Raw genomic sequence first — 25,204 nt, 5'->3', positions numbered from 1 at the left:
TTGAAAAGCACTGGCTGTCGGAGGCCTGTGTGAGAAGGTGGTAGATGATTATAGGAGCAATTAAAGAAAGGCATTTAGTACAATTTACATCTAAAGTAGGCCAATTACAGGGCAAAATGGTGTGCTTTTGATTTTTCTTTCAGAAAGAATATAGTTAAGCAGCAGGATAAGTCTGAGGTAGCAAATCAATTGGTCTGTACTCAAATCTTGTTTGTCATGAAGGAGGAAACAAGGGAACATGCCACAAGCAACGTGTGACTCAGTTTCCTGGAGACCACCCTCCTGTGTGGAAGTGAACAATGACCCAGGCGTGAGTCACGGGGCACTTGCAGACCCCGGGTGAGCCAAGGGTCCTGCTTGCATCTGCCCTGGCTGTGGTGTTGGCCACACAATGTTGTAGCATTGCATTCAGTGAAAGCAAAGGGATTATTTCCAAGGAGGAAACTACAGGGATAACCTTCTAGCTAAAGCAGAAGTCATCTGAACTCTGCTTAGTCGATTGTCATTCCTGGCCTGAATGATGGGGACGTGATTAGGGTCTTTCCTACTCTTTTTTTGGCCAGCTTCCTTTGGTGTGTGCCAGCCTGTAGCATCACCAGGGCTTTCACTTGCAGATTTCCTGAGTGTTCCCAGCTTCAGCTGCAGCTGTGTAACATCTCCTGAAGGTAGGTCCACAGCAGCTAAAACAAAGTTCCCCAGACATTGACCCAACCAAAATCTAAGCAGCATGTGAGAGATTAATCCCTGGCAGCCCTACGCCTATTTTCTTCACCTGGATTAGTCAAAGAAAGATATTTCTGAAGCCCACATTTACTTTGCTTTCTTCCTGAATATTCAAAGCTGCTATTTCTTAAAGCCTGGGATGTGCAGTTTCAGTTCAGTTATGTAGATGCCTGACTGTTAAAAGAACCAAAGGGAATTAGAGACCTAAATGTCTTTGAGGCATGTTTGAGTTTCAGTCCATAGTTGGAACGTAACAGGGATCCTCACATTTCGGCCATAGAGACCTTTATTTAGGAGCTATGCAATACAAAAAAAAAAAAAAAAAAAGACAATTTATAAGCAATATTTTTTAAATTGCTCTTCTTCAAACAAACGCCTACAAAACCACTCCTGTCCTGCCTGGGGTAAGCCCCAGAGAGCAGCAGACACCTGTGATGAGGAGGGAGATTTGCAGTTCATTACAAAAGCTTTCGCTAAACTACATTCAGGAAGGAAGGAAAATGTTACTCAGCAAGCAAACCTATCATCAGTACCCCCAGGGATATCAGCTGCTGGAGAACACACCACATTCAGTGTATCGATAACTTGACAGAAATCGCTCTGAAAGGTACCAGAGAACGGAACTTGAGGCCCCTGAGACACCCTGGCATTCACTGCAGTCCTTGCTCTTGAAGCCTGGACTTGTGTCATGCCTTGCGAAGGTGATTACCAGAGAGGGAGTAAAACCCCCCGGGGAAATCAATGACTGGTGCCTCCTTCTGAGGACCTCAGCTTAAACCCCAAATCTGTGCTGAGAAGAACAAGAGCACAAAAGAAATCCACCAAGAAAACCCTTCTAATTGCAGATGGACTCTCTTCTTTATACGAATGACTCTACAATTATTCTGGTAAAGAACACAGAGGAAACTGGGAACGAATGGTTCCGGCATTGCTGAAAATGTTCTCATTTTGCGAGCAGATTCAGAGCATATTCACAAGGAAAAAGGGATATCAGCTTCTTCATGTACCAGGAGACCTGTGGAGAAGGAGACTCAGTTCTCACCTCCCTGGGAGCTGCTCTAGTCCTCTGAGATGACACCGTGGTTCCAGTCCCTCTGAGTACGGAGCTGTTCATCAGTTATTTTGTCAATAAGGTCTATGTTCTTTTGTGAATTTGAATCCTTGCCCTTTCCAAATGTCCTGGGCATGATCAGGCTGCCCCCAGTCAAGGCAAACTATTTCAATCTACATCTGATCATTTTGTTCAACTAGACACTGGAAAAGTACATGCATGTATGTATTATATATATAAAATATATGTGTGTGTGTGCACTCAATGTATTTTAAAGACAAAACCAGTGCTTAGTTTACTTCTCATTGCTATCCTCCCTCCTTAGTATCAGATCTGTATTTAACACGGATTAGACCCAGTTATAGTTTCATGTAGAGCTTCACCTGGCAGATACACGCAGAAGCGAGGAAGTGTGGTTTGAAGTAGGATTGTGAAACTGGGCACATGCTGAAGCCAGGAGTTTAAAACAGTATTGCTCCCTCTTGAGTGAGGCCTGTATTAGCAAGCACCTTTGGAAGTGAAAGGAAAGCTATAAGGCACACATGTAAAGAGCTTTCTAACTAGAAATGAAAAACTAAATCAAGTGTCTACCCACCCCTTTAAAGCAGTAAGAACCCAAAACATCCATTTAAACTCCACTGTGGCTGACTGAAAACTGCTGTTTTATCCATCTTCTGATGTTACCCTCTTTCCCAGATGGAAAAGAAACAGACTTGGGCGTTTCTACTGCCAGCAGGCCAACCAGAATTTCAGTTATTCTGATACTGGTGGTCATTAGTCCATGTTAGGTAACATGCATCTGGCACATACAACCGTAGTGAACAAACGCACAACTTAATAGTCAGAGCCTGCTGACAAGGGTCAAAGATGGTTGTTGTGAAAGTTTGAGGCTTGATGCAGACTAGTTTGCTCAAAATACTGAGAAAGCCTTTCCATCCAGGCAGGTGCTACCATCTCTGCTTGCTGTCATGCTCCTGGCATCTCTCTCCCAAGCAGCTGGACCTTAATTTGTTGGCCGGAAGGCACTAGAATAAATAGATGACTTCTCCCATGTGGTATCACATTAGACGTTGCCTAAGCTATTGTGTATATCCTGGCTAGTGGTTCCAGTGTCATTTCATTCTGCAAGGACTTCTTCATAGGCATGGAAAAATTCCCCGTGATGTGCCCATCTGCTCTCCTGTACCGCAGCTAAACGCGTCTGCGCTATTGCATCCAAGTTTGGTGTCATACCAGAGACGCATGTGTTGCTTTGTGCTATTAATCAAGGATAAGAGATTCTCAGACGTTCTTTCTGCTGTGGCCTTCAAGCAGGACAGCATGTTTCAGAGCTCTGTCTTGAAGCCCATTAGCAAAACCCTCAGGCATACAGACCTGCGGCAAAGCCCTGGGAGTGATCCAAAATAGTTACTCAAACTCTAGCAAGCAACACACAGCTAATTTATGGTCTAACTAACATTCTAAAAGCCATGTTTTACATTTGGCTAAAACCATCCAGTGAAAGGAGGAAAACATCTGCCCCATCGCATCATCTGATGCAACCCAGACTGGAGCCAAATGAGAACCAGGACTGTGCAAGTATTCATCCACCTTTTATTGCAGTCCCCACTGCACTTGGTGTTAAAGGCCACGCCATTTCTGTGCTTTGTCAATATATCAATGTGGCCAGTAAATGGCAAGGAGAGTTCGTATTTCTCTTGTTACTCCAAGGCTGCTCGTAAAGCCAAGTTCACAAGCCCGTAAAGGAGCCTGCGTTACCCCCAGTGACTGGGAAGGAATTCTGTGCTGGATTCCCATAGGCTTGGCCACTGAGAGAACAAGAAAAGATAGTAACAGGGTAAGTGAAAGTAAACTGAGATAAAGCCAAAAGTAAGGCCTACAAATCTAGCAGAGCAATCTCAGCTCATAAATACGACCTACCAAGTGGACACACTGAACAGCCTTTTGCCTGACAGAGGCAAACAGATAAACTCTAAGTATAAAAATACCATGATGTTTTCACAGGCAAAAGCCATTTATTTTGACATCTGTTCTGCTTGTGTGAAAGTGTGGTGGAAATTTCAGTACCAATGCATTAATCTAGACATCGCTGTTTCAAAAGACAGTGATTATTTGGATTGCTAGTGTGAGCCATTTGGTCCCCACTGCATTCCGAGCCAAGAATCCAAAAACAGCAGTTTGCCTGTTGCTGAAGTTAAGCCAACAAGACAGTTTTGCTGGGGTGGTAGCTGTAAACTCAGAGGGGTGATGTGAGCAGGACAGAGATCTTCTGATGATGAGACAGAGTAGAACACATGGGCAAGAAGAAAGAAAATGTAAGGGTTGATGGTGAAAAACATAGAAAAAAGAAATGACTGAGCCATGCAGAAGTTCATAGCAGGACCCACAGCATGCAGGATGCTATAAGGAGAATTAAAATGTGATCTTCAAGCAGAGTAGACTCAGGGTGTATTTTTCCAAAAGCCCTTGCATTTCTTAGCCCTTGTGTATGTGAAGAGTAATGGTAGGACACCACCAGCCTCTTTATTCCCCCTTGGCATTTCCCAGAGATCACCAAGAGCCAAACTGTACAAACCGTCAATAACTGCTCGGTGTGTGGTTCCACAGACCTGTTGCAATATATTCACCATGACTTCATGGACCACAAAGCCCAGATAATGGTTTAGGAGCTGTTGCAGTGTATCCTTCTGGCAAAGCATAGCACACCGCAGATGGACTGGACCTCTCTCCAAAGAGCTTATCTCCAAACCATATTAACTACTGGAACAAGACAGCAATTTGTATCTGCACCAGGGCTTTCTGCCAGTGTAGCTCTGTCAGTCAGATGTCACCAAGAGATGGATCAGCAAAGCTTCACAGCAGCCTGGGCCCGGAGAGAGTAAATTCCAGTGTGACTAAGTTTTTAAACCACTGAATACCTGAGCTGATCTTTGGCAAGCAAGACCCAGCTCAGTTTGCCTGCACTCAGGGCTAGCTGGCATGAGAGGCAAAGCTGGATAACTATGTCCTCACTGACAATGACAAATGTCCCTTCATCATATACATTACATCACTTACACCTCCATGCACCCCGTGGCCACACTGTTGCCATATGAGCATCCTACTTTGGATGTCCTCTGCAGACACTGTATAAATTCAACCAAGGACTGACAGGGAGACTGATGCTCACGTGCAGTCCCAAACACCATGCTGAGCACTGCATGGGTAATGCACCCCAGCTGGAAGGTGAAGGGGATGTCTTCCCACAGTTGGTCCTTGAAGCAAAGTAAAATCAGCAGAACAGGTCTGGCTCCTGGGCTTCTTGGCATATGGGAAGGTTGAAGGCTGGACCTCTACTGGGACATTTTGAGACTCCCTACACCATAAAAGGTGGAAAACCAGGGCTCTGGAGAAGTTTGATTCAAATTACTGGCACATGCAGATATGAGATTGAAGGAAGGGGAGGTGGTATCTGGCCTGTGTCCTATCTGCACTGGTACCCATCTCCCCACTCTGGTAGCTCTCCCCTGGGCTCTTCCACCCATGAACATCCATTCTGAACAGGTAGTCCCATTTTGAGTTCTTCTGGGAGCTGCACTGTGAATGCAGCCTCCTGCACAAAACCTCCTGCACTGAGGAGTGGGAGGAGGGCTCTCGGCCCCTTTCCCATCTCCTCTTTCCCCTGCACATCACAAGGCAGCCCCAGCAGCTCTCGTCAGCGTCTCGTCCTCGCTGAGCCTTTGTACTTTCAGGATGTCAGTTTTGTTCTGTTTCCATGTTAGCGAAATTACTGTGTCACTTTGCAAGCAAGTAAAGCTGCTGAATAATCAGTCTGTCCAGCTGTGGTGGGTTAGCACACTGACGGAGACTTCAGGTCTAAGAGATTTCAGACAGGACATTGCTCCCCTGTGCAGGAGCTAATAACTGTTATAAACTGGCAGGTGCTTTTCTCCTACAAAAATTCTTATCACTGTAAAAAAAAACCAAACATCGTGTGATGTTTTCAAGCCTCCTCTTTGACAAAAGTAACTATTAATCTTTCCCAGTTCTCATTAATTGCAAGTTGTTATTGGCCGATGGACACCAGCTGGAGCCTCCCCCCCAGCCATAGCTCTATGTTCACACCAGCCATTTGCCCTCATGCTTAAAAAAGTCGTAGTCCATGGGCTGAGAGAATATCATTATTTTGAGCAACTTTCCTGATGAACGTTTAAAGTCTTCCTGTTGACTAATGCGTGGAAGTGGATTCCCCCCCCCCATTCTTTCCAGTTGAGTAGTAATGATTTAAGCAGATTAACTGGTTAACTAAATGTCGTTAACACAGATCTTATCCTTTATACAAAATAACACTGACTACAGAGATCAGCTAATAATGGGGTTCATCCAAAGGCAGTGAGAAAATATTTTCATCAGTGTCAGTGGGCTCAAAATGAAGTTCAAAGTGAATCATAGAATGGTTTGGGTTGGAAAGGACCTTAAAGATCGTCAAGTTCCAACCCAATTCTGCTAAAGGGGGGAACATGCTGAGTGTCATTAATAAACTAAGCCATGCTTTCCTTCATTTGCAACAGATCCTGTTCAACATCCTTGAAAATATTAGTGCTCCTCTTCCTCCTCATCCTTCAAAGCATCCACCACCCAGCCTCATGGGTTAAGTGTTGCCACTCGCAAGTGCATGACACAGGACAGGACAGGTTGCCCAAGAGGCAGCACACCTCCACTGAGACCCACCAAACACCAGTCACTGCTGAATGCTTCACTGTTTCACAGCCTGGAGCAAACAAAATAATACAAAAACCCTCTCAATGATCCATGACAAACCTACCCCAATGCTCATGGCAGGAGGCAGGAATCCTTTGCTGCCAAGTCCCAGCACCTCCTAGGGGTTTGCTGCAGAGACAGAAGCAAGTGTCCACCAGTCTCTGTGTCCCTGACAGAAGCGATTTGTGCAGCTCATCAGCCTGGGAAGAAATAAGATCTTGGCATAAAGCATTTGCTTCTGTTGTGCCTTTAGGTTGCCTCCAACTTGGGTTGAATTCATGTGATTGGTTTAGGATGCACATTGTAAGGTACATGCTCATGTGTCTAGCACAGGGGTGCATTGGCATTTTAGGATTAAAACACATAGAAATGAGGCAACTGGCTTGTCTATAAACGACATCTCTCATTTCTCTCTTCCAGTAACTGTGACTGTGGGAGGACAACAACATTTGCTGGGACTTTATGACACTGCAGGGCAGGTAAATTACTAAAAACTTTTATGAGTTTCCTTTCCCATGGTTTGTTTGTCACTATCATATACGGGGGTTTGTTGTTGGTGCTGTTTGTGGGGTTTTTTTACAAATATTAACAATCAGTTGTGAGTTGCAATGGTTGAGCTGCTGACCTTCTCGTTTTCATTTTCTATGTAGAGATTTCATCCTGCCTCAGCAATAAAACACAAATACACTCATCCCTAAGACTGCATTTTTGTCTAAGCAAAAAACTAAAGCCTGGTTAGGCAGTTCAGCCTCTCATAGATTCACTTCCTACTGCACATATGACGTTTCATATAAAGTCAGTGTTTTCTTACATTTACCACATGGTGGCATTGAGGATACAGAGAAGAATTCCCATTTCCAAGATCAGAAAACTAATATAATACAGCACCAGCCTATCAGTCACCAGCTACTGGCTCTTTAAATGGTAACTCAGCCAGATTGGCACCCATCCCTGCATCCTCCTCCCAGGACAAGGATGTCTATTACAGGAGAGTCTGTACCCCATGCTTAATTACATATAGAAGGCTTTTACTGTTTCCACTGTCCACGATCCGATACAGTGTGCTTACACTAAAAGTTTGCCGAAATGCTTTGGTCTGTGGGCTGATTTCCCCCCCTGGAGAGGAAGGGAGAATATTTCTCACTGGCTTGCTCTGCCAGTAGAAGGGCAAGAAAAGGTACAGGGAGCAACATATCTTCATGGTGAAATTTCCCTCTCCTACCTCCAAACACCAGCAGCTGGCAAAATAAAGAAAGGACCAAAATCTGCACAGAAACCTTGCAGAAAATTACCTGCTGAGAAGGCAGGGAGCAGGTCCCAGTTTCCTCCCAGCCTGGGAAGTCTGGAACCCACATCCACCAGCTCCTCCAGTCGGAACTGGCACCTGGAGGCAGCAGGAGAGGAAAGCAGATCTGGGAGCCTGCTTCACCCTCTGGGACAGAATGGCTCTGGACACTGTGCTTTGCTTTCAGGAGGACTTCTTGGCTGTGGTTTTTGTGGCCATGACTGACTGCTGTGAAATGCATAAAAAAAATGCAGGAGACCCTCCTGTCTGCAGAAGGCCACTTACTAAAGAATATTCTCTGCAGCAGTATGCAGAGGGGTCAAAAACCACATCAAGACAGACTGTCACCTCTAGAAAAATCTGTGCTCAGCAGGACTGGGGCTTTTTTACTTTGGGTTTTGGTTTGTTTTTTTTTTTTCATTTTATTCCTATCACATGTCTGTAGGAAGCAACGGTCACTTCATAGCTAGCTTAGTGTCACATACAGTCCATCCAACCTTTCTATTTACATGGTGCAAACAGATGATCCAAAAGCCAGTCCCACAACATGACCCAAGTCCTTGTTCCATGTTCAATGCATGATCAGTTTTCTATTCTGTTCTCAAAAACATGGAGCTCAGAGCATGTCTGTCACAATCCGGCAGCACTGCAAACCTTTGCAAATGAGACTGGAGTTACATTTAGTTCTCAGTTTGATTTTACCCAGTGCCTTAGTATTTCTACTTGTTTTGTAGAGCTGACAGTTTCACCTGCCACCCATTTCCTCACCAACACATCCTCTTATTTGTCCTCCTGAGCCAGAATAAACACTAGTCTGTCCCTTTGACAAACTTCACCCCTCCATCCATTCCTCCACAGTAATTTTGCCATCTCCTGCTCCAAAATAGCCAGAGCACCACCCGCCTCCAAGTATCTTTTCTAACTCATCAGGATCATTTCCCTTTCAGACCTTGGTCCAGAGGACATGGCCATCTAGTCAAAACTCAGTGCATGAATCACTTTTTGATGACTAGATTGTATCTCAGTGGAGGCTGAAAGGATGATGCTTCCCACATGCTCAAACTATAAGGACAGATCATCTGGGTTGTTTCCTCCCTCCTTCTCCTCCTGTTGTGTGGCTTTCCAAAGGCATCGGTGTGAAGTCATAGCCAAAAATAGCCCTTGACGTTACGATGCTATAAAACATATGCTAATGAAATAACAATTGGAAAATGTACTCCTGCAGCAGGACCCTCTGTCAGCCTGAAGAGAAAGCTGGCAGAGACCCCAGATCTGGGGTATCTGGTTTTCTGCATCCCTGGCATAAATAGTCCTAGGAGGAGAAAAAAAAAAAAAAAAACCACAGTGGTCTTTGGTCTTTTTTCCCCAGGCTGGACTCAGGTGCAGAGAGCTTTAACAGGCTGCCATGGCAGGGAGCATACAGGAGACCAGCATGGCAGCAACATTCAAAAAGCAAGTTTTGCTGCGCTTTCTGGGCCCACACACTGCAAGGCTGATGGCAGCAGTAGAGCGGGGAGGGAGCAATACCCAACACCCATTGATGTATCTTGGTCCCAGCAAGCCACAGGCAGGTAACTCAGCAAGGCCAGGTCTGGCGCTGGTGTTTCCGTGCCAAACCCATGGCCAGGCAGTGTAACTGGGGAGCCTCGTGCTCTCCAAATAACAGACAGTAAAATGCGAGCATAAATGATCAGCTACAGCCCAAACCCTTGAGGACTCACATCCCTTCCCAAACACCACTGTCACCAGCTGCAGCACCTCTGGATATGCCTGTGCAAATGTCCAGTCCCTTTTTTACACTATTTGGTAGCTTGAATCCAACCGTGTCTCAATGAGAAATGATCCTGATGCACCATATCTCAGAATGGTCCATTGCAAAGTTTTAGCCTTCTCCTACAGAGTAGGTATGAACAGAAATGGGGTCTTGTCCGATGTGGTCTGGAGGCTCCTGCCAGCCCACAGACACAGGCAGGTACAGGAGCCCCGCTCAGCCCTTATCCACGACGTTTGTGCTTGTGCTTTAGCATGGCCATGCAAGCTCCTTTGTGCCCTGACAGAAGATGAGAGACCTCTGCTACCTGGTGTGTGGCTGTCCCTCCTTATGGTTTATATAAATGTTCTGTGCTGCTAAGACAAATCAGGAATGCTCCTCCTGGAAAAGGATTTTCCAGGGGCTCCAAAAGAACAAGCAGAATAAAATGAAATGCACACTCCTGTAGCTGTCACCGCCAGACAGAGCACTCGTGGCTTTTAGTTTGTAATTTTAATGGTACAGTAAGTTCCAACCCTTCTATAATATGCACGTCTGGAATATTGAAACTGGTTATGTTCAGCCAATTTCTTTCCAAAAATCCTACATCACGATTCCTCGAGGGCTTGCTGCCACCTCCTGGCTGTTTCAGGAGGCTGATTTGCAGCAACTAAACTGAAAACGCACAAAATGCCCTTGTCAAGCACCTAGTATCAGCCCATGTCGACTCTGACAGTTTCGGAGAAGTCACCAGGTTTGATGTTCTGGGTTAAAATAACATCCCATAATCAGGCAGGCAACCCCTCACCCACAGCACCCAGCTATGAACTCAGCTATTCCTATAATGCAATATAAGTCTCGTGTAAGTCTCCTCCCAAGACTTTGCTTCTTGGTGGCCTGTATCACTGATGTTCCCACAAATGTCTCTGAGTTTTCTTTCCTGCCATTCCCTGAGTGTGGAGATTCCACTCTTTCTTGGAATGATATTTCCAAATACCTCTCCTTCTTCAGATCAATATTTTCTATGACACTGAAAAGACAACAGCTGGCAAATACTCTGGCTTTACCACTGTGGCGGTGGCGCTGGAGGTGGTAACTGGAAATTTACTCTTCCTGTTGAAGTGGGTTTGGGACAATGAACATTCAGTCAGACAAAACAAAACATTTTGTTTGTCGTTTAGGAAGTGTCTTTAAACTTCTAGTTTATGAGATGGAGCTAAATTCGGCCTCTATTTCCTTTCAGAAGAAATAATTAAGGTTTTTTGTTTAGAAAAGGTTGGAGCAAAGTGTTTTTACATAATCCATTAGTATTTTTTGGAAACTAGTGCCTATTCAGAAGTAGTCTGGCAATCACTGCATACTCAGTGAACAAACAACTTCAGAAAGAAGATTTACCAGTCTCAATTCATAATTAAGCCCTCTCATTTGTTGACCCAACAAAAGCAAGACAGAAGCAAGGCTGAATTAAGACACCATCTCATCCAGACACACAATGATGCAGTCCTGTGTTAGTTTCTCCTGCAGGACAGACAGCAGCTTGCATTGCTCCTGCCACTAATGTGAGTTTTCCCTGCCTCAAATAAATGTTCTGAGGTCTGAGCAACAGTTCCTGGATTTTTATTTTTTTTTTAATTTAGTTATTAACTATTTCAGTATCTGCAAAGTGGAACCGCACCAGTTGAATTTTCAAACTGTTATAACCAAAAGTGACCAAACTGCAGAGATTTGAGGCTTACCCAGAATGCAGAAACTATAAACTGAAGACCTGGGTCTGACAGGATTGACAGCAGTATGCATTATCATTTCCCACACTCTTTGTGCTTCTTTTCCCCTTTTTGATTCTGGACCCCCTAAAACAGAGTCTTCAGAACAGGTATATCCCCTCTAAAAGCATCTGTTTCATTGCATGGAAATTTTCTAACAGGTTCATTGAAAAAAGTTCCCACCAGACACAGCTACATACACTCTCACTATCAGAAAGAGCCAGTCTTTCCCTTTCACACAGCTTGCAAAACCTCTGTTAGCTCTGAACATCTCAAGCCTGAATGCAGACCTAAACTTCCTTGAAACTCAGCAAGCAAAGCTGGCTCATGACATGACACAGCTGCACTTCTAGCTGGTTGAAAATTCCCCCTCTTCACAACTAGCCCATAGAGAAATCATCTCTCCTTCCCCAGCCCAGGGCCTGTGGAAACACTAAATCAGCCCCAGTGATCTACCCAGCCACTGCAGGCTGGATCTGATCTGCTTCGTGCTTTCAAGATGAGTGTCCTGCATCCCATAAGTGACTGTGATGGCACCAAATAGCCCAGAGACCCTATTTGTTGTATATGTCCATGTCTATAATGCCTACTGGGGAACAGAAAGGCTGTAAAAGTAACAGAAAAGCCCCTAGAGATGTGTGTCATCAGCAAATATTAGCTAGCCATGACACTCAAATAATACTTCCCAGGATGTCATCACGTTGCCGGAGGGCACAGGATGGTACACACAGCTTCCAGATCAATTTGTATTATACCACCAGTGACGGCCGCTGTTCAGCATTACCCTCTACACCAGCATCACCATGGATAATACACACACAAATGTGTTAGCTATTTTGGGTAAAGATGCTGACAAAACAGCTCCCCTGGCCCACGGGGGGGTGATTTCCCCCTCAGCAGCTTCCCAGAGGTTACAAGGGTACATGAACATGGAGAGATGGTATTGACAGTTCATCAAGAGCCAACACGATGCCCCCATCTGCAGTTATCCCCCACCCCATAATACACTTTCTGTTTTCCCCCTGGCAGGAGGACTACAACCAGCTGAGACCCCTCTCCTACCCCAACACGGACGTGTTCTTGATCTGCTTCTCAGTGGTGAACCCCGCCTCGTACCACAACGTCCAGGAGGAGTGGGTGCCCGAGCTGAAAGTCTGCATGCCCAACGTGCCTTACGTCCTCATAGGAACACAGGTGACACTCCTCCTGGGCACTGCCAGCCATCACGGGGGTCTTAAGGGGGAGGGGGTGGCTGGAGGCCTTTGTGGAAAGGTTTCCTATTTAATTTCTTAATTCAGCCAGACTTTCCCATTAGAGGAAAACTCAGGGACTGGGAATGGAAACCAACACGCAGATGTCCCATCATGCCAGCGACAACCGGCAAAACTCATCCCTGCTTTGTATTCAAATATATATTAGTGTGGCAACAGGGAGAAAAGCTTTCTGACAGGTCTTTAGCGAGAGGAAAATACCCATCAAAGTCTGTGGTTGGAAGCAGAAGCTAAACTTCAAACTGAGTTTTAAGACTGGGAAAAATTAAGCAAATGACTTACTTAGAGACACGAGAAGGAAATAGCCTCCTTCATACTTTACATCAACACTGCAATTAGTGACTCACTGTCCTGCTTGTGTTGTAGTGGTTGTTAGACTAAAAGATCAAACCACTTTATTTTGGCCTTTAATATCTATGAACCTATCAATCAAATACAAATGCCTGAAATATGGGTTTGCTTCCAAGACACAGAGTGACTAGAGACTGTGAGAAGTAGAGATACGAGTCTGGAAAATGTCTGAACACTGGACAGTAACCTAAGCCAAGTTAGAGAAACAGATCAAATTCTGGTCAAAACCAAAATCTTCACGCCATAGAAAAGTCCAGTTGTTCAAACACTGGCTTTGTCTTCCACATTGGAATAATCTAAAACACCCATTTTATAACAAAAGTATTACCCTTTGGATCACACACTCTGAAAACGGATGGGTCTGAAACGCCAGAAAGGTTCACTTTGATGTTTTCCATAGAAATAAAGGATTTTGTTTCAAGCCAGTCAGACTGAGCTGCGTCTGCCTGGCCTGTCAGGGTGTTTTACGGGTGATGCAGTGCAGGGTCGCAGCAGCCCCCCGTCCAACATGGCCCAGGCTTCCACCGACACTTTCCAAGACACGTTGTGAGAGCCATTGAGAGCCGCATCTTTGCTGTAGCGCAGCTATCTGAGCTGTGGCCCAATAACCCACCAGTGAGAACAAATTCATGTGAAAACAGAAAGAAAAAGGAAAATAAGAAAAGAAAATACATGTGCAATTCATTCCTGAAGTACCATCTGAGGCCGGAAGGACAGATGCCCCTATGCGAGGAGATGACTGTGGGTCTGTAAAGCTATGAATATCTGTCTTGAGAAAGCAAGGTGGTACTGAGCACAGGCTTTGTGTATTTTCTATTAGATTGATCTCCGGGATGATCCCAAAACTTTGGCTCGGCTGCTTTACATGAAGGAGAAACCACTCACCTACGAGCACGGAGTGAAGCTAGCCAAGGAGGTAAGAGCTTTCTCAGAGGTCCGATGAAATCGATTGATCACAGCTTTCCATTAGGTGTGCTCCATTCAAGGCGAACTCCTCTGGGGCATGTTGGTTGGTCCCAGGGAGAGACTAAAGCCTCTGTTCAAACAGGCTGGACGCAGACACAGACGGTGACTCCCAAGCTGCTGTTCTGCTGCAATACCTCTAAGCAGAGCAGCAAGGAACACGGGGCAGTAGGTGACAAATGGGCTGCAAAGCAGATTTTACTGCCTACTTTACCTAAGTCAAGGGTTTCTTGTTCAGGCTTCTGCCAGGAGGTGTGCGTGGGCAAACCTCTCTCTGCAGTTCCCTCCTGCCAAACTCATTCTTATCCCTTACAAAAGCCTGGGCAACTTGATTCCCACTTATCCATTGCACTTCAAGCAGCAGAGAAGGAGCTCCCAAGGTTTCTGTGCTATTGCACCTTTCTCCTAGGAAGGCAGGGTGATAAAAACCCTCCCCAAGCCCTGAATGCAGCCATCTGGGCCCTAGCCATTTCCTCCTTATATGCTGCAGGTGCTGCTACAGGCTCTGGCCCTCAAAGGCCAGTGAGAGCACCCAGGAGCAGAATGAACTGAATAAGCAGCAATGTTGCTGAATAAGCTGAGGCTGCTTTCTCCGGCCACTGTGTGTGTTTGTGTCGTATCAGCACCCCCAGGAGATTCCAATCTCAAGATGATGCTTCCCAGTTCCCACAAATCAGCTGGAAGCCCTCCTCCAGGTAGCATCTCCCTGGGGTTGCAGGAGGCAGGACAGAGGGGTGATAGCTCAGGAAAAAGAACCAAGTGTATGAAGGGGCTGAACTAATGACCCCGTGTCTCCTTGAAACCCCCCAGTGGCACAGAGGCCAAGCCATTGGTCCAGCACTCAAACACAGGTGCAGCTTCCCTCTCTCTCTGAAGAGTCCTGCAGGGCATACCTGCTCCCTGTTTTCCCCCTGTGATGAGATACTTCTGTTGATGCTCATCCCTGCTCCCTCGCACGGGATAACTACCTGAGCTTTTCCCTTAATCTCGTCGTCAGTCAGATACAAAACACAGCAAAGACCTAACCCCCTTTCTAAAGGTCTGGGCTTCCCTCTGCAGCAGGAGATAGAGTCATAGGATGGTTTTGGTTGTAAGGGAACTTAAAGATCATCTAGTTCCATACGTACGCATGTAGAACGGTGCTGGAACAGGGTCGCTCTGTCCCTCCCAGCAGTGGGTACTCACGTTTTCTTTCTTCTTTTTCAGATTGGAGCACAGTGCTACCTGGAGTGCTCAGCCCTCACCCAGAAAGGCCTTAAGACTGTCTTTGATGAAGCAATCCTGACCATCTTCCACCCCAAGAAGAAGAAGAAGCGTTGTGCAAAGTGCCACCGCTGCTGCACCCTCGTGTGAAGTCAACTTGGAAAGAAAAGCGAGATGAGTTCCATGAAACCAAGCAGGTTAGAAAGGCAATGAAGGCCACATGCAACCGAAATGGGGAACATGACCAGAAAGGGGTCCTTCTCTACCCAAACACAGGAACCCTCCATTCTGAGAAACCTCCAAGCTGTATCACACTAGGCCAACTCACGTCTATGTGCTTTCCCACCCGTCCAGAGTTGTGTGCAGCCCGTTCCCACTGCTGCAGGCTGCACCGAGCCAACAGCAACCAGGATGCCTGCTCCTGCTTGACTCCTCACCTTAGGAATACGGTGAAGGTGCCGTGTGGAAAAACAAAGAACTAAAGGTGGTAAAAGAAACAAGAGAAACTCCATTTGTGGCCTTAAGCAAGAATTGATCAAAATTAGGAATCTGCAGTACTTAGGAATTGAATCTGAATTGACTGAAAGCACATGGAGATCTGTAGAAATCTAACATGTAAGATGCACATTATAGGTAGGATGTACTCTTAAATTACTTTTCTTTTCTAAGACTCACTAGTTCAGGTTATACTTTCATTTGTTCAAACTCCATGGAAGCAAAGGTGGAGTGGTTCCCGTTTGTTTTCACTTAACGGTGAAACTTCACAGCATCAATATGTTGCTGCACCCAAGCTATCAAAATGGATCAACATTTACCTCCAGACTTAAGGAATGTTCTTACAACAAAAAAATGCAAATAACTGTATTTTAACAGGGGAATATTCAGGCTGAGCCGTGTTTCCATAAGCTGGGAAAGGAAGAATAGAGTTGTAGCATTAATGTACTGAAACAAAGAAATTCTGCCACCAAAGAATATTGCCCTAGAAATGAAATAGCAGTGTGGAACAATCTCCCTTCCAAACTGAGAACATGAACAAGACACATTGCCATGGCAACTGAAAATTTACCTTATAGATCAGCTGGATTTCTACATCTTACCCAGCAGACAAAAATAGCAAAATCCAAAAAGCCAAAGGTCTTACTGACTTCAACTGCTTTAAGGTAATCCAATTGCCTTAAAACTTTTTTTTTTTTAAATGGAGTATCTCATGTAAAAAAAAATCATCAAAGTGGAGTTGTAAACACGTTGATTTATTGTCATCTCCCACCTCCCATCCACTATTTCTTTCTTTGCTCCTGTTTTTCTATCTTCATTACTGCAAATGGTGTTCAACAGCATGGCTGCAGTCCTTGGGAGTGAACACTCACGCGAGTCACGGATGACGGGCTGCAGCCGACAGCACAGCGATGGGAACTCCAGACCTTCAGGGAAGGGACGCTGCCTGTTAGCTCTCTTTGCTGTTGAAAAAAGCGTGCCTTTTCACTAAAGCCTCTCCAGGGAGCCTGTACTTTTGCACGTCACAGCAGCACAGATGCTCAGAGGTGAGTTCGAAGGGCATCTTGTTACTTGCATCTGCCTTCGGGTACCCTGGCAATGCCGTGAGACTGTCTCGTTACAGATTTCATTCCTCAAGCAGAAAATCACAGTGCCAGCAAATACAGATTTCAAGACCCCTGATGTGACTCCCTGCAAAGGCAGCGTTTGCAGTCAGTGTTTCCAGAAGCACTAGGAGTCAGCAATTCACAACTGAGCACCATCCCAGCCAAGGGACATGTGTTTCCCCCACTCCAGGGATCCACCAGCCCACTCCTCTCCAGAAGCACAGCAGTGTGGCTGAATACACACAGGCAACCAGAAAAACTCTCTTGAATAGTGGTGAATTATAGACCCAGTGTTACTTGGAGCAATTAGCAGCTTTGGCAGGACCACAGCAGTGTTGGTGCAGAGAAGGGAACAGGTACGATTGCAGTGCCCAGTCCTGCAGTCACCAGGCTCATGGATCCCAGCTCCTCCTTTAGCACAAATTCAATTGACCTTGGACACCTACAGAAACCAGATCTGACATCTCAAAATATTTCCAGGTAGAAAATCAACAGTTCTCTCTATCAAAAGAGATCAAATTTGAGGCAAACACCATGTTGCTGTTACCCAACAGGCTTTCACTCACCATCTCTTTCCTGCTGCACGGATGAAAACAAAGATGTGCTAACTCAAAGAGAGACAAAAAGAAAGATTTCCTCACTGCTGGCATTCTTTGTGCATATTTCATACTTGGTTTTATTATGTCCCAGCCATTTGCTCCAAACGGACTGGCCGATAAAGCACAGCTCGGAGCGAGGACGGTGCTGAAGCCTGGTGAAAGAGCTCATGTCGTGCCACGGAGGCTGCGCTGCCATCCCCAGGTGTAGCAGTGAGTATTCACACAGCTGGGACACTGGCAAGCAGCTGAACTACCACGTGTAAAAAGATAGTAGGGAAATCTGAGAAAATCCAGGAGTGGGCTAAATAAATAAATATTTAGGTAATGTTTGTTGGCTTGCAGCATGACTAAAAGTCCACTGAAATTAAAAAAACAAAGCTTTCAGCAGATTTCAGAGAAAATTAGAGCTTCACTGTGCTGCCATTGACTTCAGTGGAAATAAAATGGGATTATTATTTTGTTTTAGCTGATGTAGGTTGCTGTAGTGCGCTAGCCTATATACAAGTCTCTGGTTAAAGTAAGTGAAGGCTGTTTTAGCTGAAGCGAAATGCAAACTCTCAGGTTGGAGCTGCCAGATATTGTTAGAGCTTCACAAAATACAGAGGAAATAGAAATCCAGACTGACAGCTGAGCTTATCATAAAATAATGAGCGCACTGGAAAACCACAATATAGCATTCCCGGCATGCATCAGAGAAAGCCACAAATAATCAAATGATATTTTTGTGTGCCCCCAGGTATCAGAGGTGTCTATTAATATTAATGGGATGGCAGAGGATAGGCATATAAAATCAAAAATCAAATAGGAAGTTGTAGTATTAATGTAACTGTCATGGTTTGAGGAAAATTAACTAAAAAACATACAGTGATGTAGAAGCTAAAATGCCACTGTCCTAATGTATTAAACTGCAGCACCCTGCACAAATCATTGCATAGCAGTGAAAGCAGATAGAAAAGTATTAATATGCGTACAAAAAAAAAGTTAAGATTGAGCAGGGTTTTCTTTGCACTTACAATACCAAGCACATCCAGTTTGTGCAGCAGTAGAATTTCAAGTTTTTCAAGCTGATTGTTAACAAAATTTGACATCTGGGAGCTGCAAGGGAGGGAGGGTGCTCACAATGCACTGAGAAATGGCCTCTGCACTCCATTTGTTTTTAATTTCTCTTCCAACAAAAATAAATGTTTTAAAAATAGCCGTGGTTAACGCAGGTCCCATAAACATTATTCCTGTGTTAGGTTATGTACACACACTTACCCATGCAATGTGGTACTTACTCAAGGATCTGCCCCGTTACACTATTATTTTGGGGAAGCAGGAATAGCACAGGCCAAGAGGCTTCAGAAAGGGACTGTAGGCAGATGTAAGGAGACTCGTTGACTATCTGGCAAGTCATACCTAATACCTTTTCTAAAAGCCAACAGATGGTGTGTGAACAGGCAGCAAAGCTTATTTTCAGAAATATCAAAACACCAGACACGGTGGAAGCACAGGCATAAGGCAACAGATATAAACCGAGTTATTTTCAAGCACCATTAGTAACAAGGAAAGAAAATCAATAAAGGATTGCCAGGTGGAAGGAGGTGGGCTTTCTCACTGTAAGATGAGCTAGAAATCAGACCCAAATTTCACCTTCAAAGGAACACAGTTAGGAGAGTTCTAAAGGCTATAAACCATCCCAGGAACCTCTCTGACAATGTCCTCTTAATGCAACTGATGTCAAAACCTTTCCTGAGAGCTGCCTTTGCTAATAGCCTGCTATCATTTCAAAAGCACTCACAACTTACAAGAAATCTGCTAGATCCTGTAAAACCCATCTCCTCTGGCCTCTTCTGAAACCTTAATGTTCTATGAGGAGTTGTTAACCTGAAGTTGTAGTTTCAGAGTTCCCAAAGGCTTTTCAAGCAAACTCCTGCAAGGAGATATTAGAGAGAGAGCTATCTCAAGACATTGGAGATATGTTATCACATTAATACAGTCTACAGATGCCTCCACCCTTCGGAGTGCTGCTAAAACCCCAGGCCAGCAGAATGAGGCCAATCTGCACTATGTCACCTCTTCCAACATGACCTGAAGGAGGTCCCACAAAGGCTTCCACAGTTTGTCCTGTGCCTCCCAGAGCTCCAAAAAGTTGGAGAGAGTGCAGAAACAAGGTTCTAACCCCACTCAGGTCCATCCAGGAGCATTTGTTCAACTGGGTATAAGTCCCACGTACTTACATCCTCCAGGGGTGTTGGGGAGCAGTTCTCAAGATGAGCTCCCCCCAATCGTCGTATGTGCCAAACGCTCCCAGACCTTCTCCTTCTGCCCTGTAAATGTCTACTGTTGCAGTAGTATGTAGCTTATGAAGAATGACCAACTACAAGCTCTTGCCTCACATTGCCTCGAGTTAGGCATGATGTGAATCTTTCTCTCAGCTTCCACATGCACTGGTCCTGTCACAAATCTTATTCTTGCTAGTGGGAACTGCAGAATTCACTCTGAGGCCAGCACGACAATCAAAACAATCATTTCAGCAGCTGTTGTTGATATTTCCCACCTTTTTTCTCTTTCAGAGCACTGCTTCAGTTCAAAATAAGCACAGACTTAAATACAGCGATGCATCTTAATATGCAATAAAGTTATTCCAAATACTTTTATTAAGGGGCTAGATTTTGGCAGTCTTCCTCATACTGAAGAGCATCTTACTTCACAAGGAATTGTCTCCAACTTTCTAATGTCTCATTCAATCCCTGTCATTCCACTCATGTAAATGAGAGAGGCTGAATATGGCCAGTGGTGGCATGCCGTTATGGTTAACATAGAACAAAATCTCTTCTAGCTGCTCTAGTGTTGGTGGCCTGTGTCCCCCAAAAAGCAGTGATTTCTCATTCCCCACACACTGCACAAATCACCTGATGTTCTGCCATGCTCAGCACCACGATCTGTGCGGTATCTGCCATCTCTAAGGAAGCATGGCAGAAAAGAACCAAGAAGTGACTTGGGAAAGGACACGAGCCTTGGGCTTGCTGCCACACAAACCAGGCAGGGCTCCTCCAGAAACAATCACTGCAACAGAACTCGAGACAAGTGGCTAAAAACCCACCCCAATGGTGGGAAAATCACTGTGGCAAACAGAGAGCAACAGGGAACAAACATTTCACTACCGGTGACTGTCTGTTGACAAGGATGTATGGGCTTCACTTCCCATCAACATCAGGCTGTCAAGATCCCATCCAAGATTTTGTCCAAAGACTCTAAAGACCCAATTTGATAACCCTTTACAGGAGCCTGGAAAAGGTTGCAGAAGTTCTTGCGAAGAATCTCTGTTGCTGCCTCCCCTCATCACACCCAACCTCATACACAGCAAGCAATACAGTGGCCAGTTACACCAATGATATGTGTCTAGCACATGTATTTTCACCATGGAAGCTGCCATGGCCTTACAAAAACATCCCTCTAATTCAGACACGAAAGAAGTCCGTTTCCTTACACAGCTTGCTTACAGTCCATGGCCTTTTCTGTAGCTTTTTTTCCCAAGTGACACAGCAAATACCTCTTGATTCACCATAATTAAACTTCATCTGGATTAAAAATAAATTGCAATGGCATTAATCTGTCTTAAGCCAGGCTTGTTTAAAAGCACATTTGTCTTCTTCAGCAAAGCAATCAACATATGCTCATGTTGGCCCAGGGACTGGTTGTTCAATAAACAGGTAGAACGCAGGAATCTGGCTGCACATGCCTTTCTCTCTGTATTTTCCCCAAAGAGGATTTGTAATGTGTTTTATCCAACATAAAAAAAAATAAATTTGGAAATAACAGAACATTTGCTTGGTTCACAACTCCAAGGAAGGACTGGAGGAGCATCTGCTGTGACAGGAGGTGAGCATAGAGCGACCTATGTCAGATAAATTCGAGACACGTTTGAGCTCTACGTAAAAATGAAGACAAATCTCTACTATGAATGTTTATTTTCCTCTTAGTGAATAAAGATCTCCTGAAAGCAGGAAAAAGCCTCCCACTGACTTCAGTAGTGGCTTGTGATCTCAGCTGTCTTCACCTATCAAAACAAAACAGGAATAGAAATATTTTTGCATTGAAAAGTTGGGACAAAAACACCAGTTAGAAGTAATGATTGCAATATAATAGCATCTACACTTCTGCTTTGGGGGAGAGCTGTAAAATCAGGGCCCAGAGCCACAATTAGTCAGGTTGAGCCTAAAACTTAAATTTCATTTTAAGATGTTATGGTGACACCCATAATTAGGATGGAAAAAAATTTCAAAGTCTCTTTTCTTTGTTTCAGTTAAAGCTTTCAGAAACATGTGAACAAGAATATCTTTTTCCTGGGCAGTTCCAGGAACCCCACCAACAAAAAGAGTCAGAACCTCATTGTAAGAGGAAAATGAGCTCACAAAGACATGTATCACAGAGCAACAAGCAAAAATCATATGAATTCTTGTCAACGGTGAAAAAACTCTTTAACTTTGAAAATACATTAACAAAAATAACTTTGTGTATGATCCCAACCCCCTTCCAGAGTGTGCAGACCATAATGCAGTGTTTGGCTGCTTCTTCTAGCTGTAATTTTAGGGTGGGATTTTCAAAGATGCTGTGTGTTGGCTTCATTTCAATTCTCATGAAGACAATGGAAACTTTCAATGGGGTCCACACATGACTAATGCGGAAAGCATTTGAGAGTCTTTACGTTTCCTTCTTTTCTTCCCTTCATTGTGCCTGACCAAGCTTTGAGCACACAGATACACTGAGACAGGTCCAAGAACCTTTTATACCTTTTAGCTGCTGGTTGTGGACTCCCAAGAGAAGTTAGGCATCTGGAGACTTTGCTGATCTGATCTTTAGCTTGAGCCTTGGAGACTGGATTTGTAACTCCTCATTTCAACCAGGTTGAAGATGAAAATGATGACATTAACAGTGTAATATTAAAGACAAATGTGTATTTTTGCTAAGTTTGACACTGCACTTGTTGCTGTCACTTAATTTCATCTCATCCCATTCAGGATGCCAGATTTAGTTTTGCATTTGGTTTTGCCAAAGATCAGTTTGAGCTCTTGCTGATATCAACTCTGGTGAATTTTGACTCTGATCAGAGGTTAATGAATTCAGAGTTGTCACCAGTCTACAGTTTCCAGGTCTTCCAACACAACAGTTATTTGTACTGATAACGTGTAGAAATTTTTGTCTGATGTCTGTCAAAGTAGTTTGGGTGTAAGCCATATCCATAGTGTGACTGTCATATCGTCTCTCCCATCACTTTTCCCCAAAAGAGGCAGCTGCTCTGTCTGCATTACAGACCTGGCAGGCACTGAACCGCCTTGTCAGTATGGAGTCAATGAGCCCAAACTTTCCACAAACTTGTAAATATTAACTCATTAATAAGCAGTAACATAAACCTATGTGAGAGGGGAAAGACACCAGCAAAGTCTTCTTCACTCATGAGCAGAAGTGACCTAAGGTGGTGAGCCCAGGTTGCCAGGTGGGAAACGCTACAGAGCAAGGGACAGCATGGTCTCCATGCTGTCCAGCAAGCACAGCGTGAGCCTGGCAAAAGGGCTGGGAGGTGCCTCCATGGAGTCACACCAGGATACCCGGGGCTCAGCCGCACCTTGAGACTGGGAGGGCTTCAAAGAAGGCTGCAGAGAGGAGCAGGGAGATGGACCTGAACTGTCCTCAGGTGCAAGGATAACTGACTCCAGTTTAACCTGTTATGATGTTGATGCACTTGTCAAATGCAAGCATTTCACTGCAAAGACATTCTCTGCTCCCCCGAGAACACAAAGACAAGAAAATTTCTTTCCTTTCTTTTTGCATAGTGCTTCAGCAATACTTAAAATAACAGTGCAACAAGCTATTCTAATTGAGTTTGTGAATCAGATGTAATGATCTCGGCACAATTCAGGACCGAACACATCATCAGTCAGTTCCTAGCAAGTTAAAAAAAAAAAGTCGCTTACTTTACTTGATATGAGCAACGGAATTTTTAAAAGTTGCTGCGTGCAATATCACTGGAGTACAAGGCTGACAAAACCAAAGGATGAGTACTAAAACATTACATCTGACTTTTGAGTGGTGTATCTTCTTTCAAAGAGTAACCAAATCTCCAGAATTCATGTCAAAGCAATAAAATTTTGAACCAAGGAAATTCAGTTTTCCAGCAATTATGTTTTGCATAGTTTAAAAATCATGTAAGCAATGTTAGTTTCCTATTTACAGCACATGATTCTGTACTCTTTTGCTTATCCTCTCTTAAACATGTAATTATTGTATATTGTAACTGCACATTAGTATCGTCTATTGTACATAGTTTATTTTAACAAAATAAATGTATTACTAAGTATTTTGACAGCATCATTTTGAGAAGGTGTGGTCTGTGTTTGTTTTCCCAGATGCTAATCACATACACCTTACAGGACATTTAAGGTAGGAAAAACAGATACTAACATATGGGGCTGCTTTTGGATGCTCCTGGAACTGCCCACACCTCCCAGCATTGCCTGCAGAAGAAAGTCAAACAGGAGGTTTGCTGGCACTCACTTTTCCCTGAGCATCCACTGCTGGCTACTGTCAGCAGCAGGATACGGGGCGAGACAGCCCTTTGCTGCAACCCAGGGTGGCGGCTCCTGTGGTTTGATGTGAGCACAATGAGAGCAGGAGGGAGCTGCCTGTCCCGTCCCCCAAAGACAAATCCTGTCCATGCAGGAAACATGCCTCAGGGAGGCTTCCTGCCCTCCCTCTCCCTGGGAGGTTTGGAGATGGGGTAAAATACGCTGATTTCTGCCATGGTCAGTCTGGCTGGGCACACCTACTACAGCACATCACCGAGGTATGCTGAACTTCAAGACCCAGTGGACTTTTGCAGCCATCATATAAGAGGAAAGTATTGTCAAAAATCAAAGCACTGCAGGACTGTAACTATCGCTGTTCAGGTTAAAAGAGTGACAACAAACCTAAGAAACTGAGTGCTGGGCAGGATACAGACACGACAGGGACCTCTCAGCCTATACATATAGCTGATTTTTTTTTATCAGCTATATCATCACCCCATGTCCAGGAGGGAAACTGGGGCACAAATACCCTGATTTGCCCCTGCTCACCTGGCATGTTTGTGGCAGAGCCGAGCACCAAGTACAGTCCCCAAATTGTATAATCGTGCTTTCGCCATACCTTCACCTTCTCCTTTCTGAGCAGGTAGAGGCAGCCATCTCCCTTCTTACACTTTCACGGCTGCAGGTATTTCAAGCTGGGGCTGCAGGGCTGTGAAAGGTTCAACTCTGAGCCTTTGCCAGGGAGCTTCTCGTTTGCTCCCTGCTCCGCAAGTACGATTCTCCCCAGGAAGCTCACGTAGAGCAACACTTCTTCCCCTTGTTTTTAGGTAGTGATGACGGTGCCAGGTTAAGTGTGGGGCGAAAAATGACATTTTTAAGAGGTCCATGTTGCAGCTCGTGAGGATTTTTGTCTGGTGCTGGTTGTTAGTGTCCAGAAGAAGAGGACAACCAAGGTGCTACAGAAAGAAGCAGGGTTTTCATGGGAGAGATAATATGTAGGACATGACAGCCTGTGACAAACACTTCTTGCAAACTTCTGCACCAAAGACAGAAGGGCTTTTTAACTGTTTCGGATGAGTGGGATGATGAGATTTGAATCTATGGTGTAAGGAGCATTAAAATGCCCCCAAGGAGGTGAAGGTGGCCTGGGAAGAGGCTTCTCACGCTCTGAACTGCGTGGGATGTTTGACTGCCTACAGGTTCTGAGCAGGACACAACATCCCAGCTGCAGGCTAAAGGATGTGAAAGCCAAAAGACCTGATCACAAGTATTAAAATCAGTGGGAATTTAAGAATAAAGACCTAGTAGTGTAAGAACTTCTGAAAAAAAAAGTCCCAGATTTGCAATTACCAGCAG

At 44.6% G+C, this 25,204-nt stretch overlaps 1 protein-coding gene across 1 annotated transcript; it reads left to right on the top strand.

The window, feature by feature from the left end:
- Nucleotides 1–6,866: 6,866 nt before the first annotated feature.
- On the top strand, nucleotides 6,867–15,570 carry RHOJ (ras homolog family member J; the record flags this gene model as incomplete). The annotated part of the gene is made up of 4 exons (XM_010080547.1): nucleotides 6,867–6,993; nucleotides 12,342–12,506; nucleotides 13,755–13,850; nucleotides 15,104–15,570. Coding segments are annotated over 4 exons (535 nt in total), but the record flags the coding sequence as incomplete, so codon positions are not given.
- Nucleotides 15,571–25,204: the final 9,634 nt, after the last annotated feature.

This window comes from Pterocles gutturalis, unplaced genomic scaffold (genome assembly GCF_000699245.1).
Source record: "Pterocles gutturalis isolate BGI_N339 unplaced genomic scaffold, ASM69924v1 scaffold21169, whole genome shotgun sequence".
In the NCBI taxonomy this organism is placed as follows: domain Eukaryota; kingdom Metazoa; phylum Chordata; class Aves; order Pterocliformes; family Pteroclidae; genus Pterocles; species Pterocles gutturalis.
The sequence above is the reverse complement of the archived record's forward strand: the minus strand, read 5'-3'. Positions and strand labels throughout refer to the sequence as shown.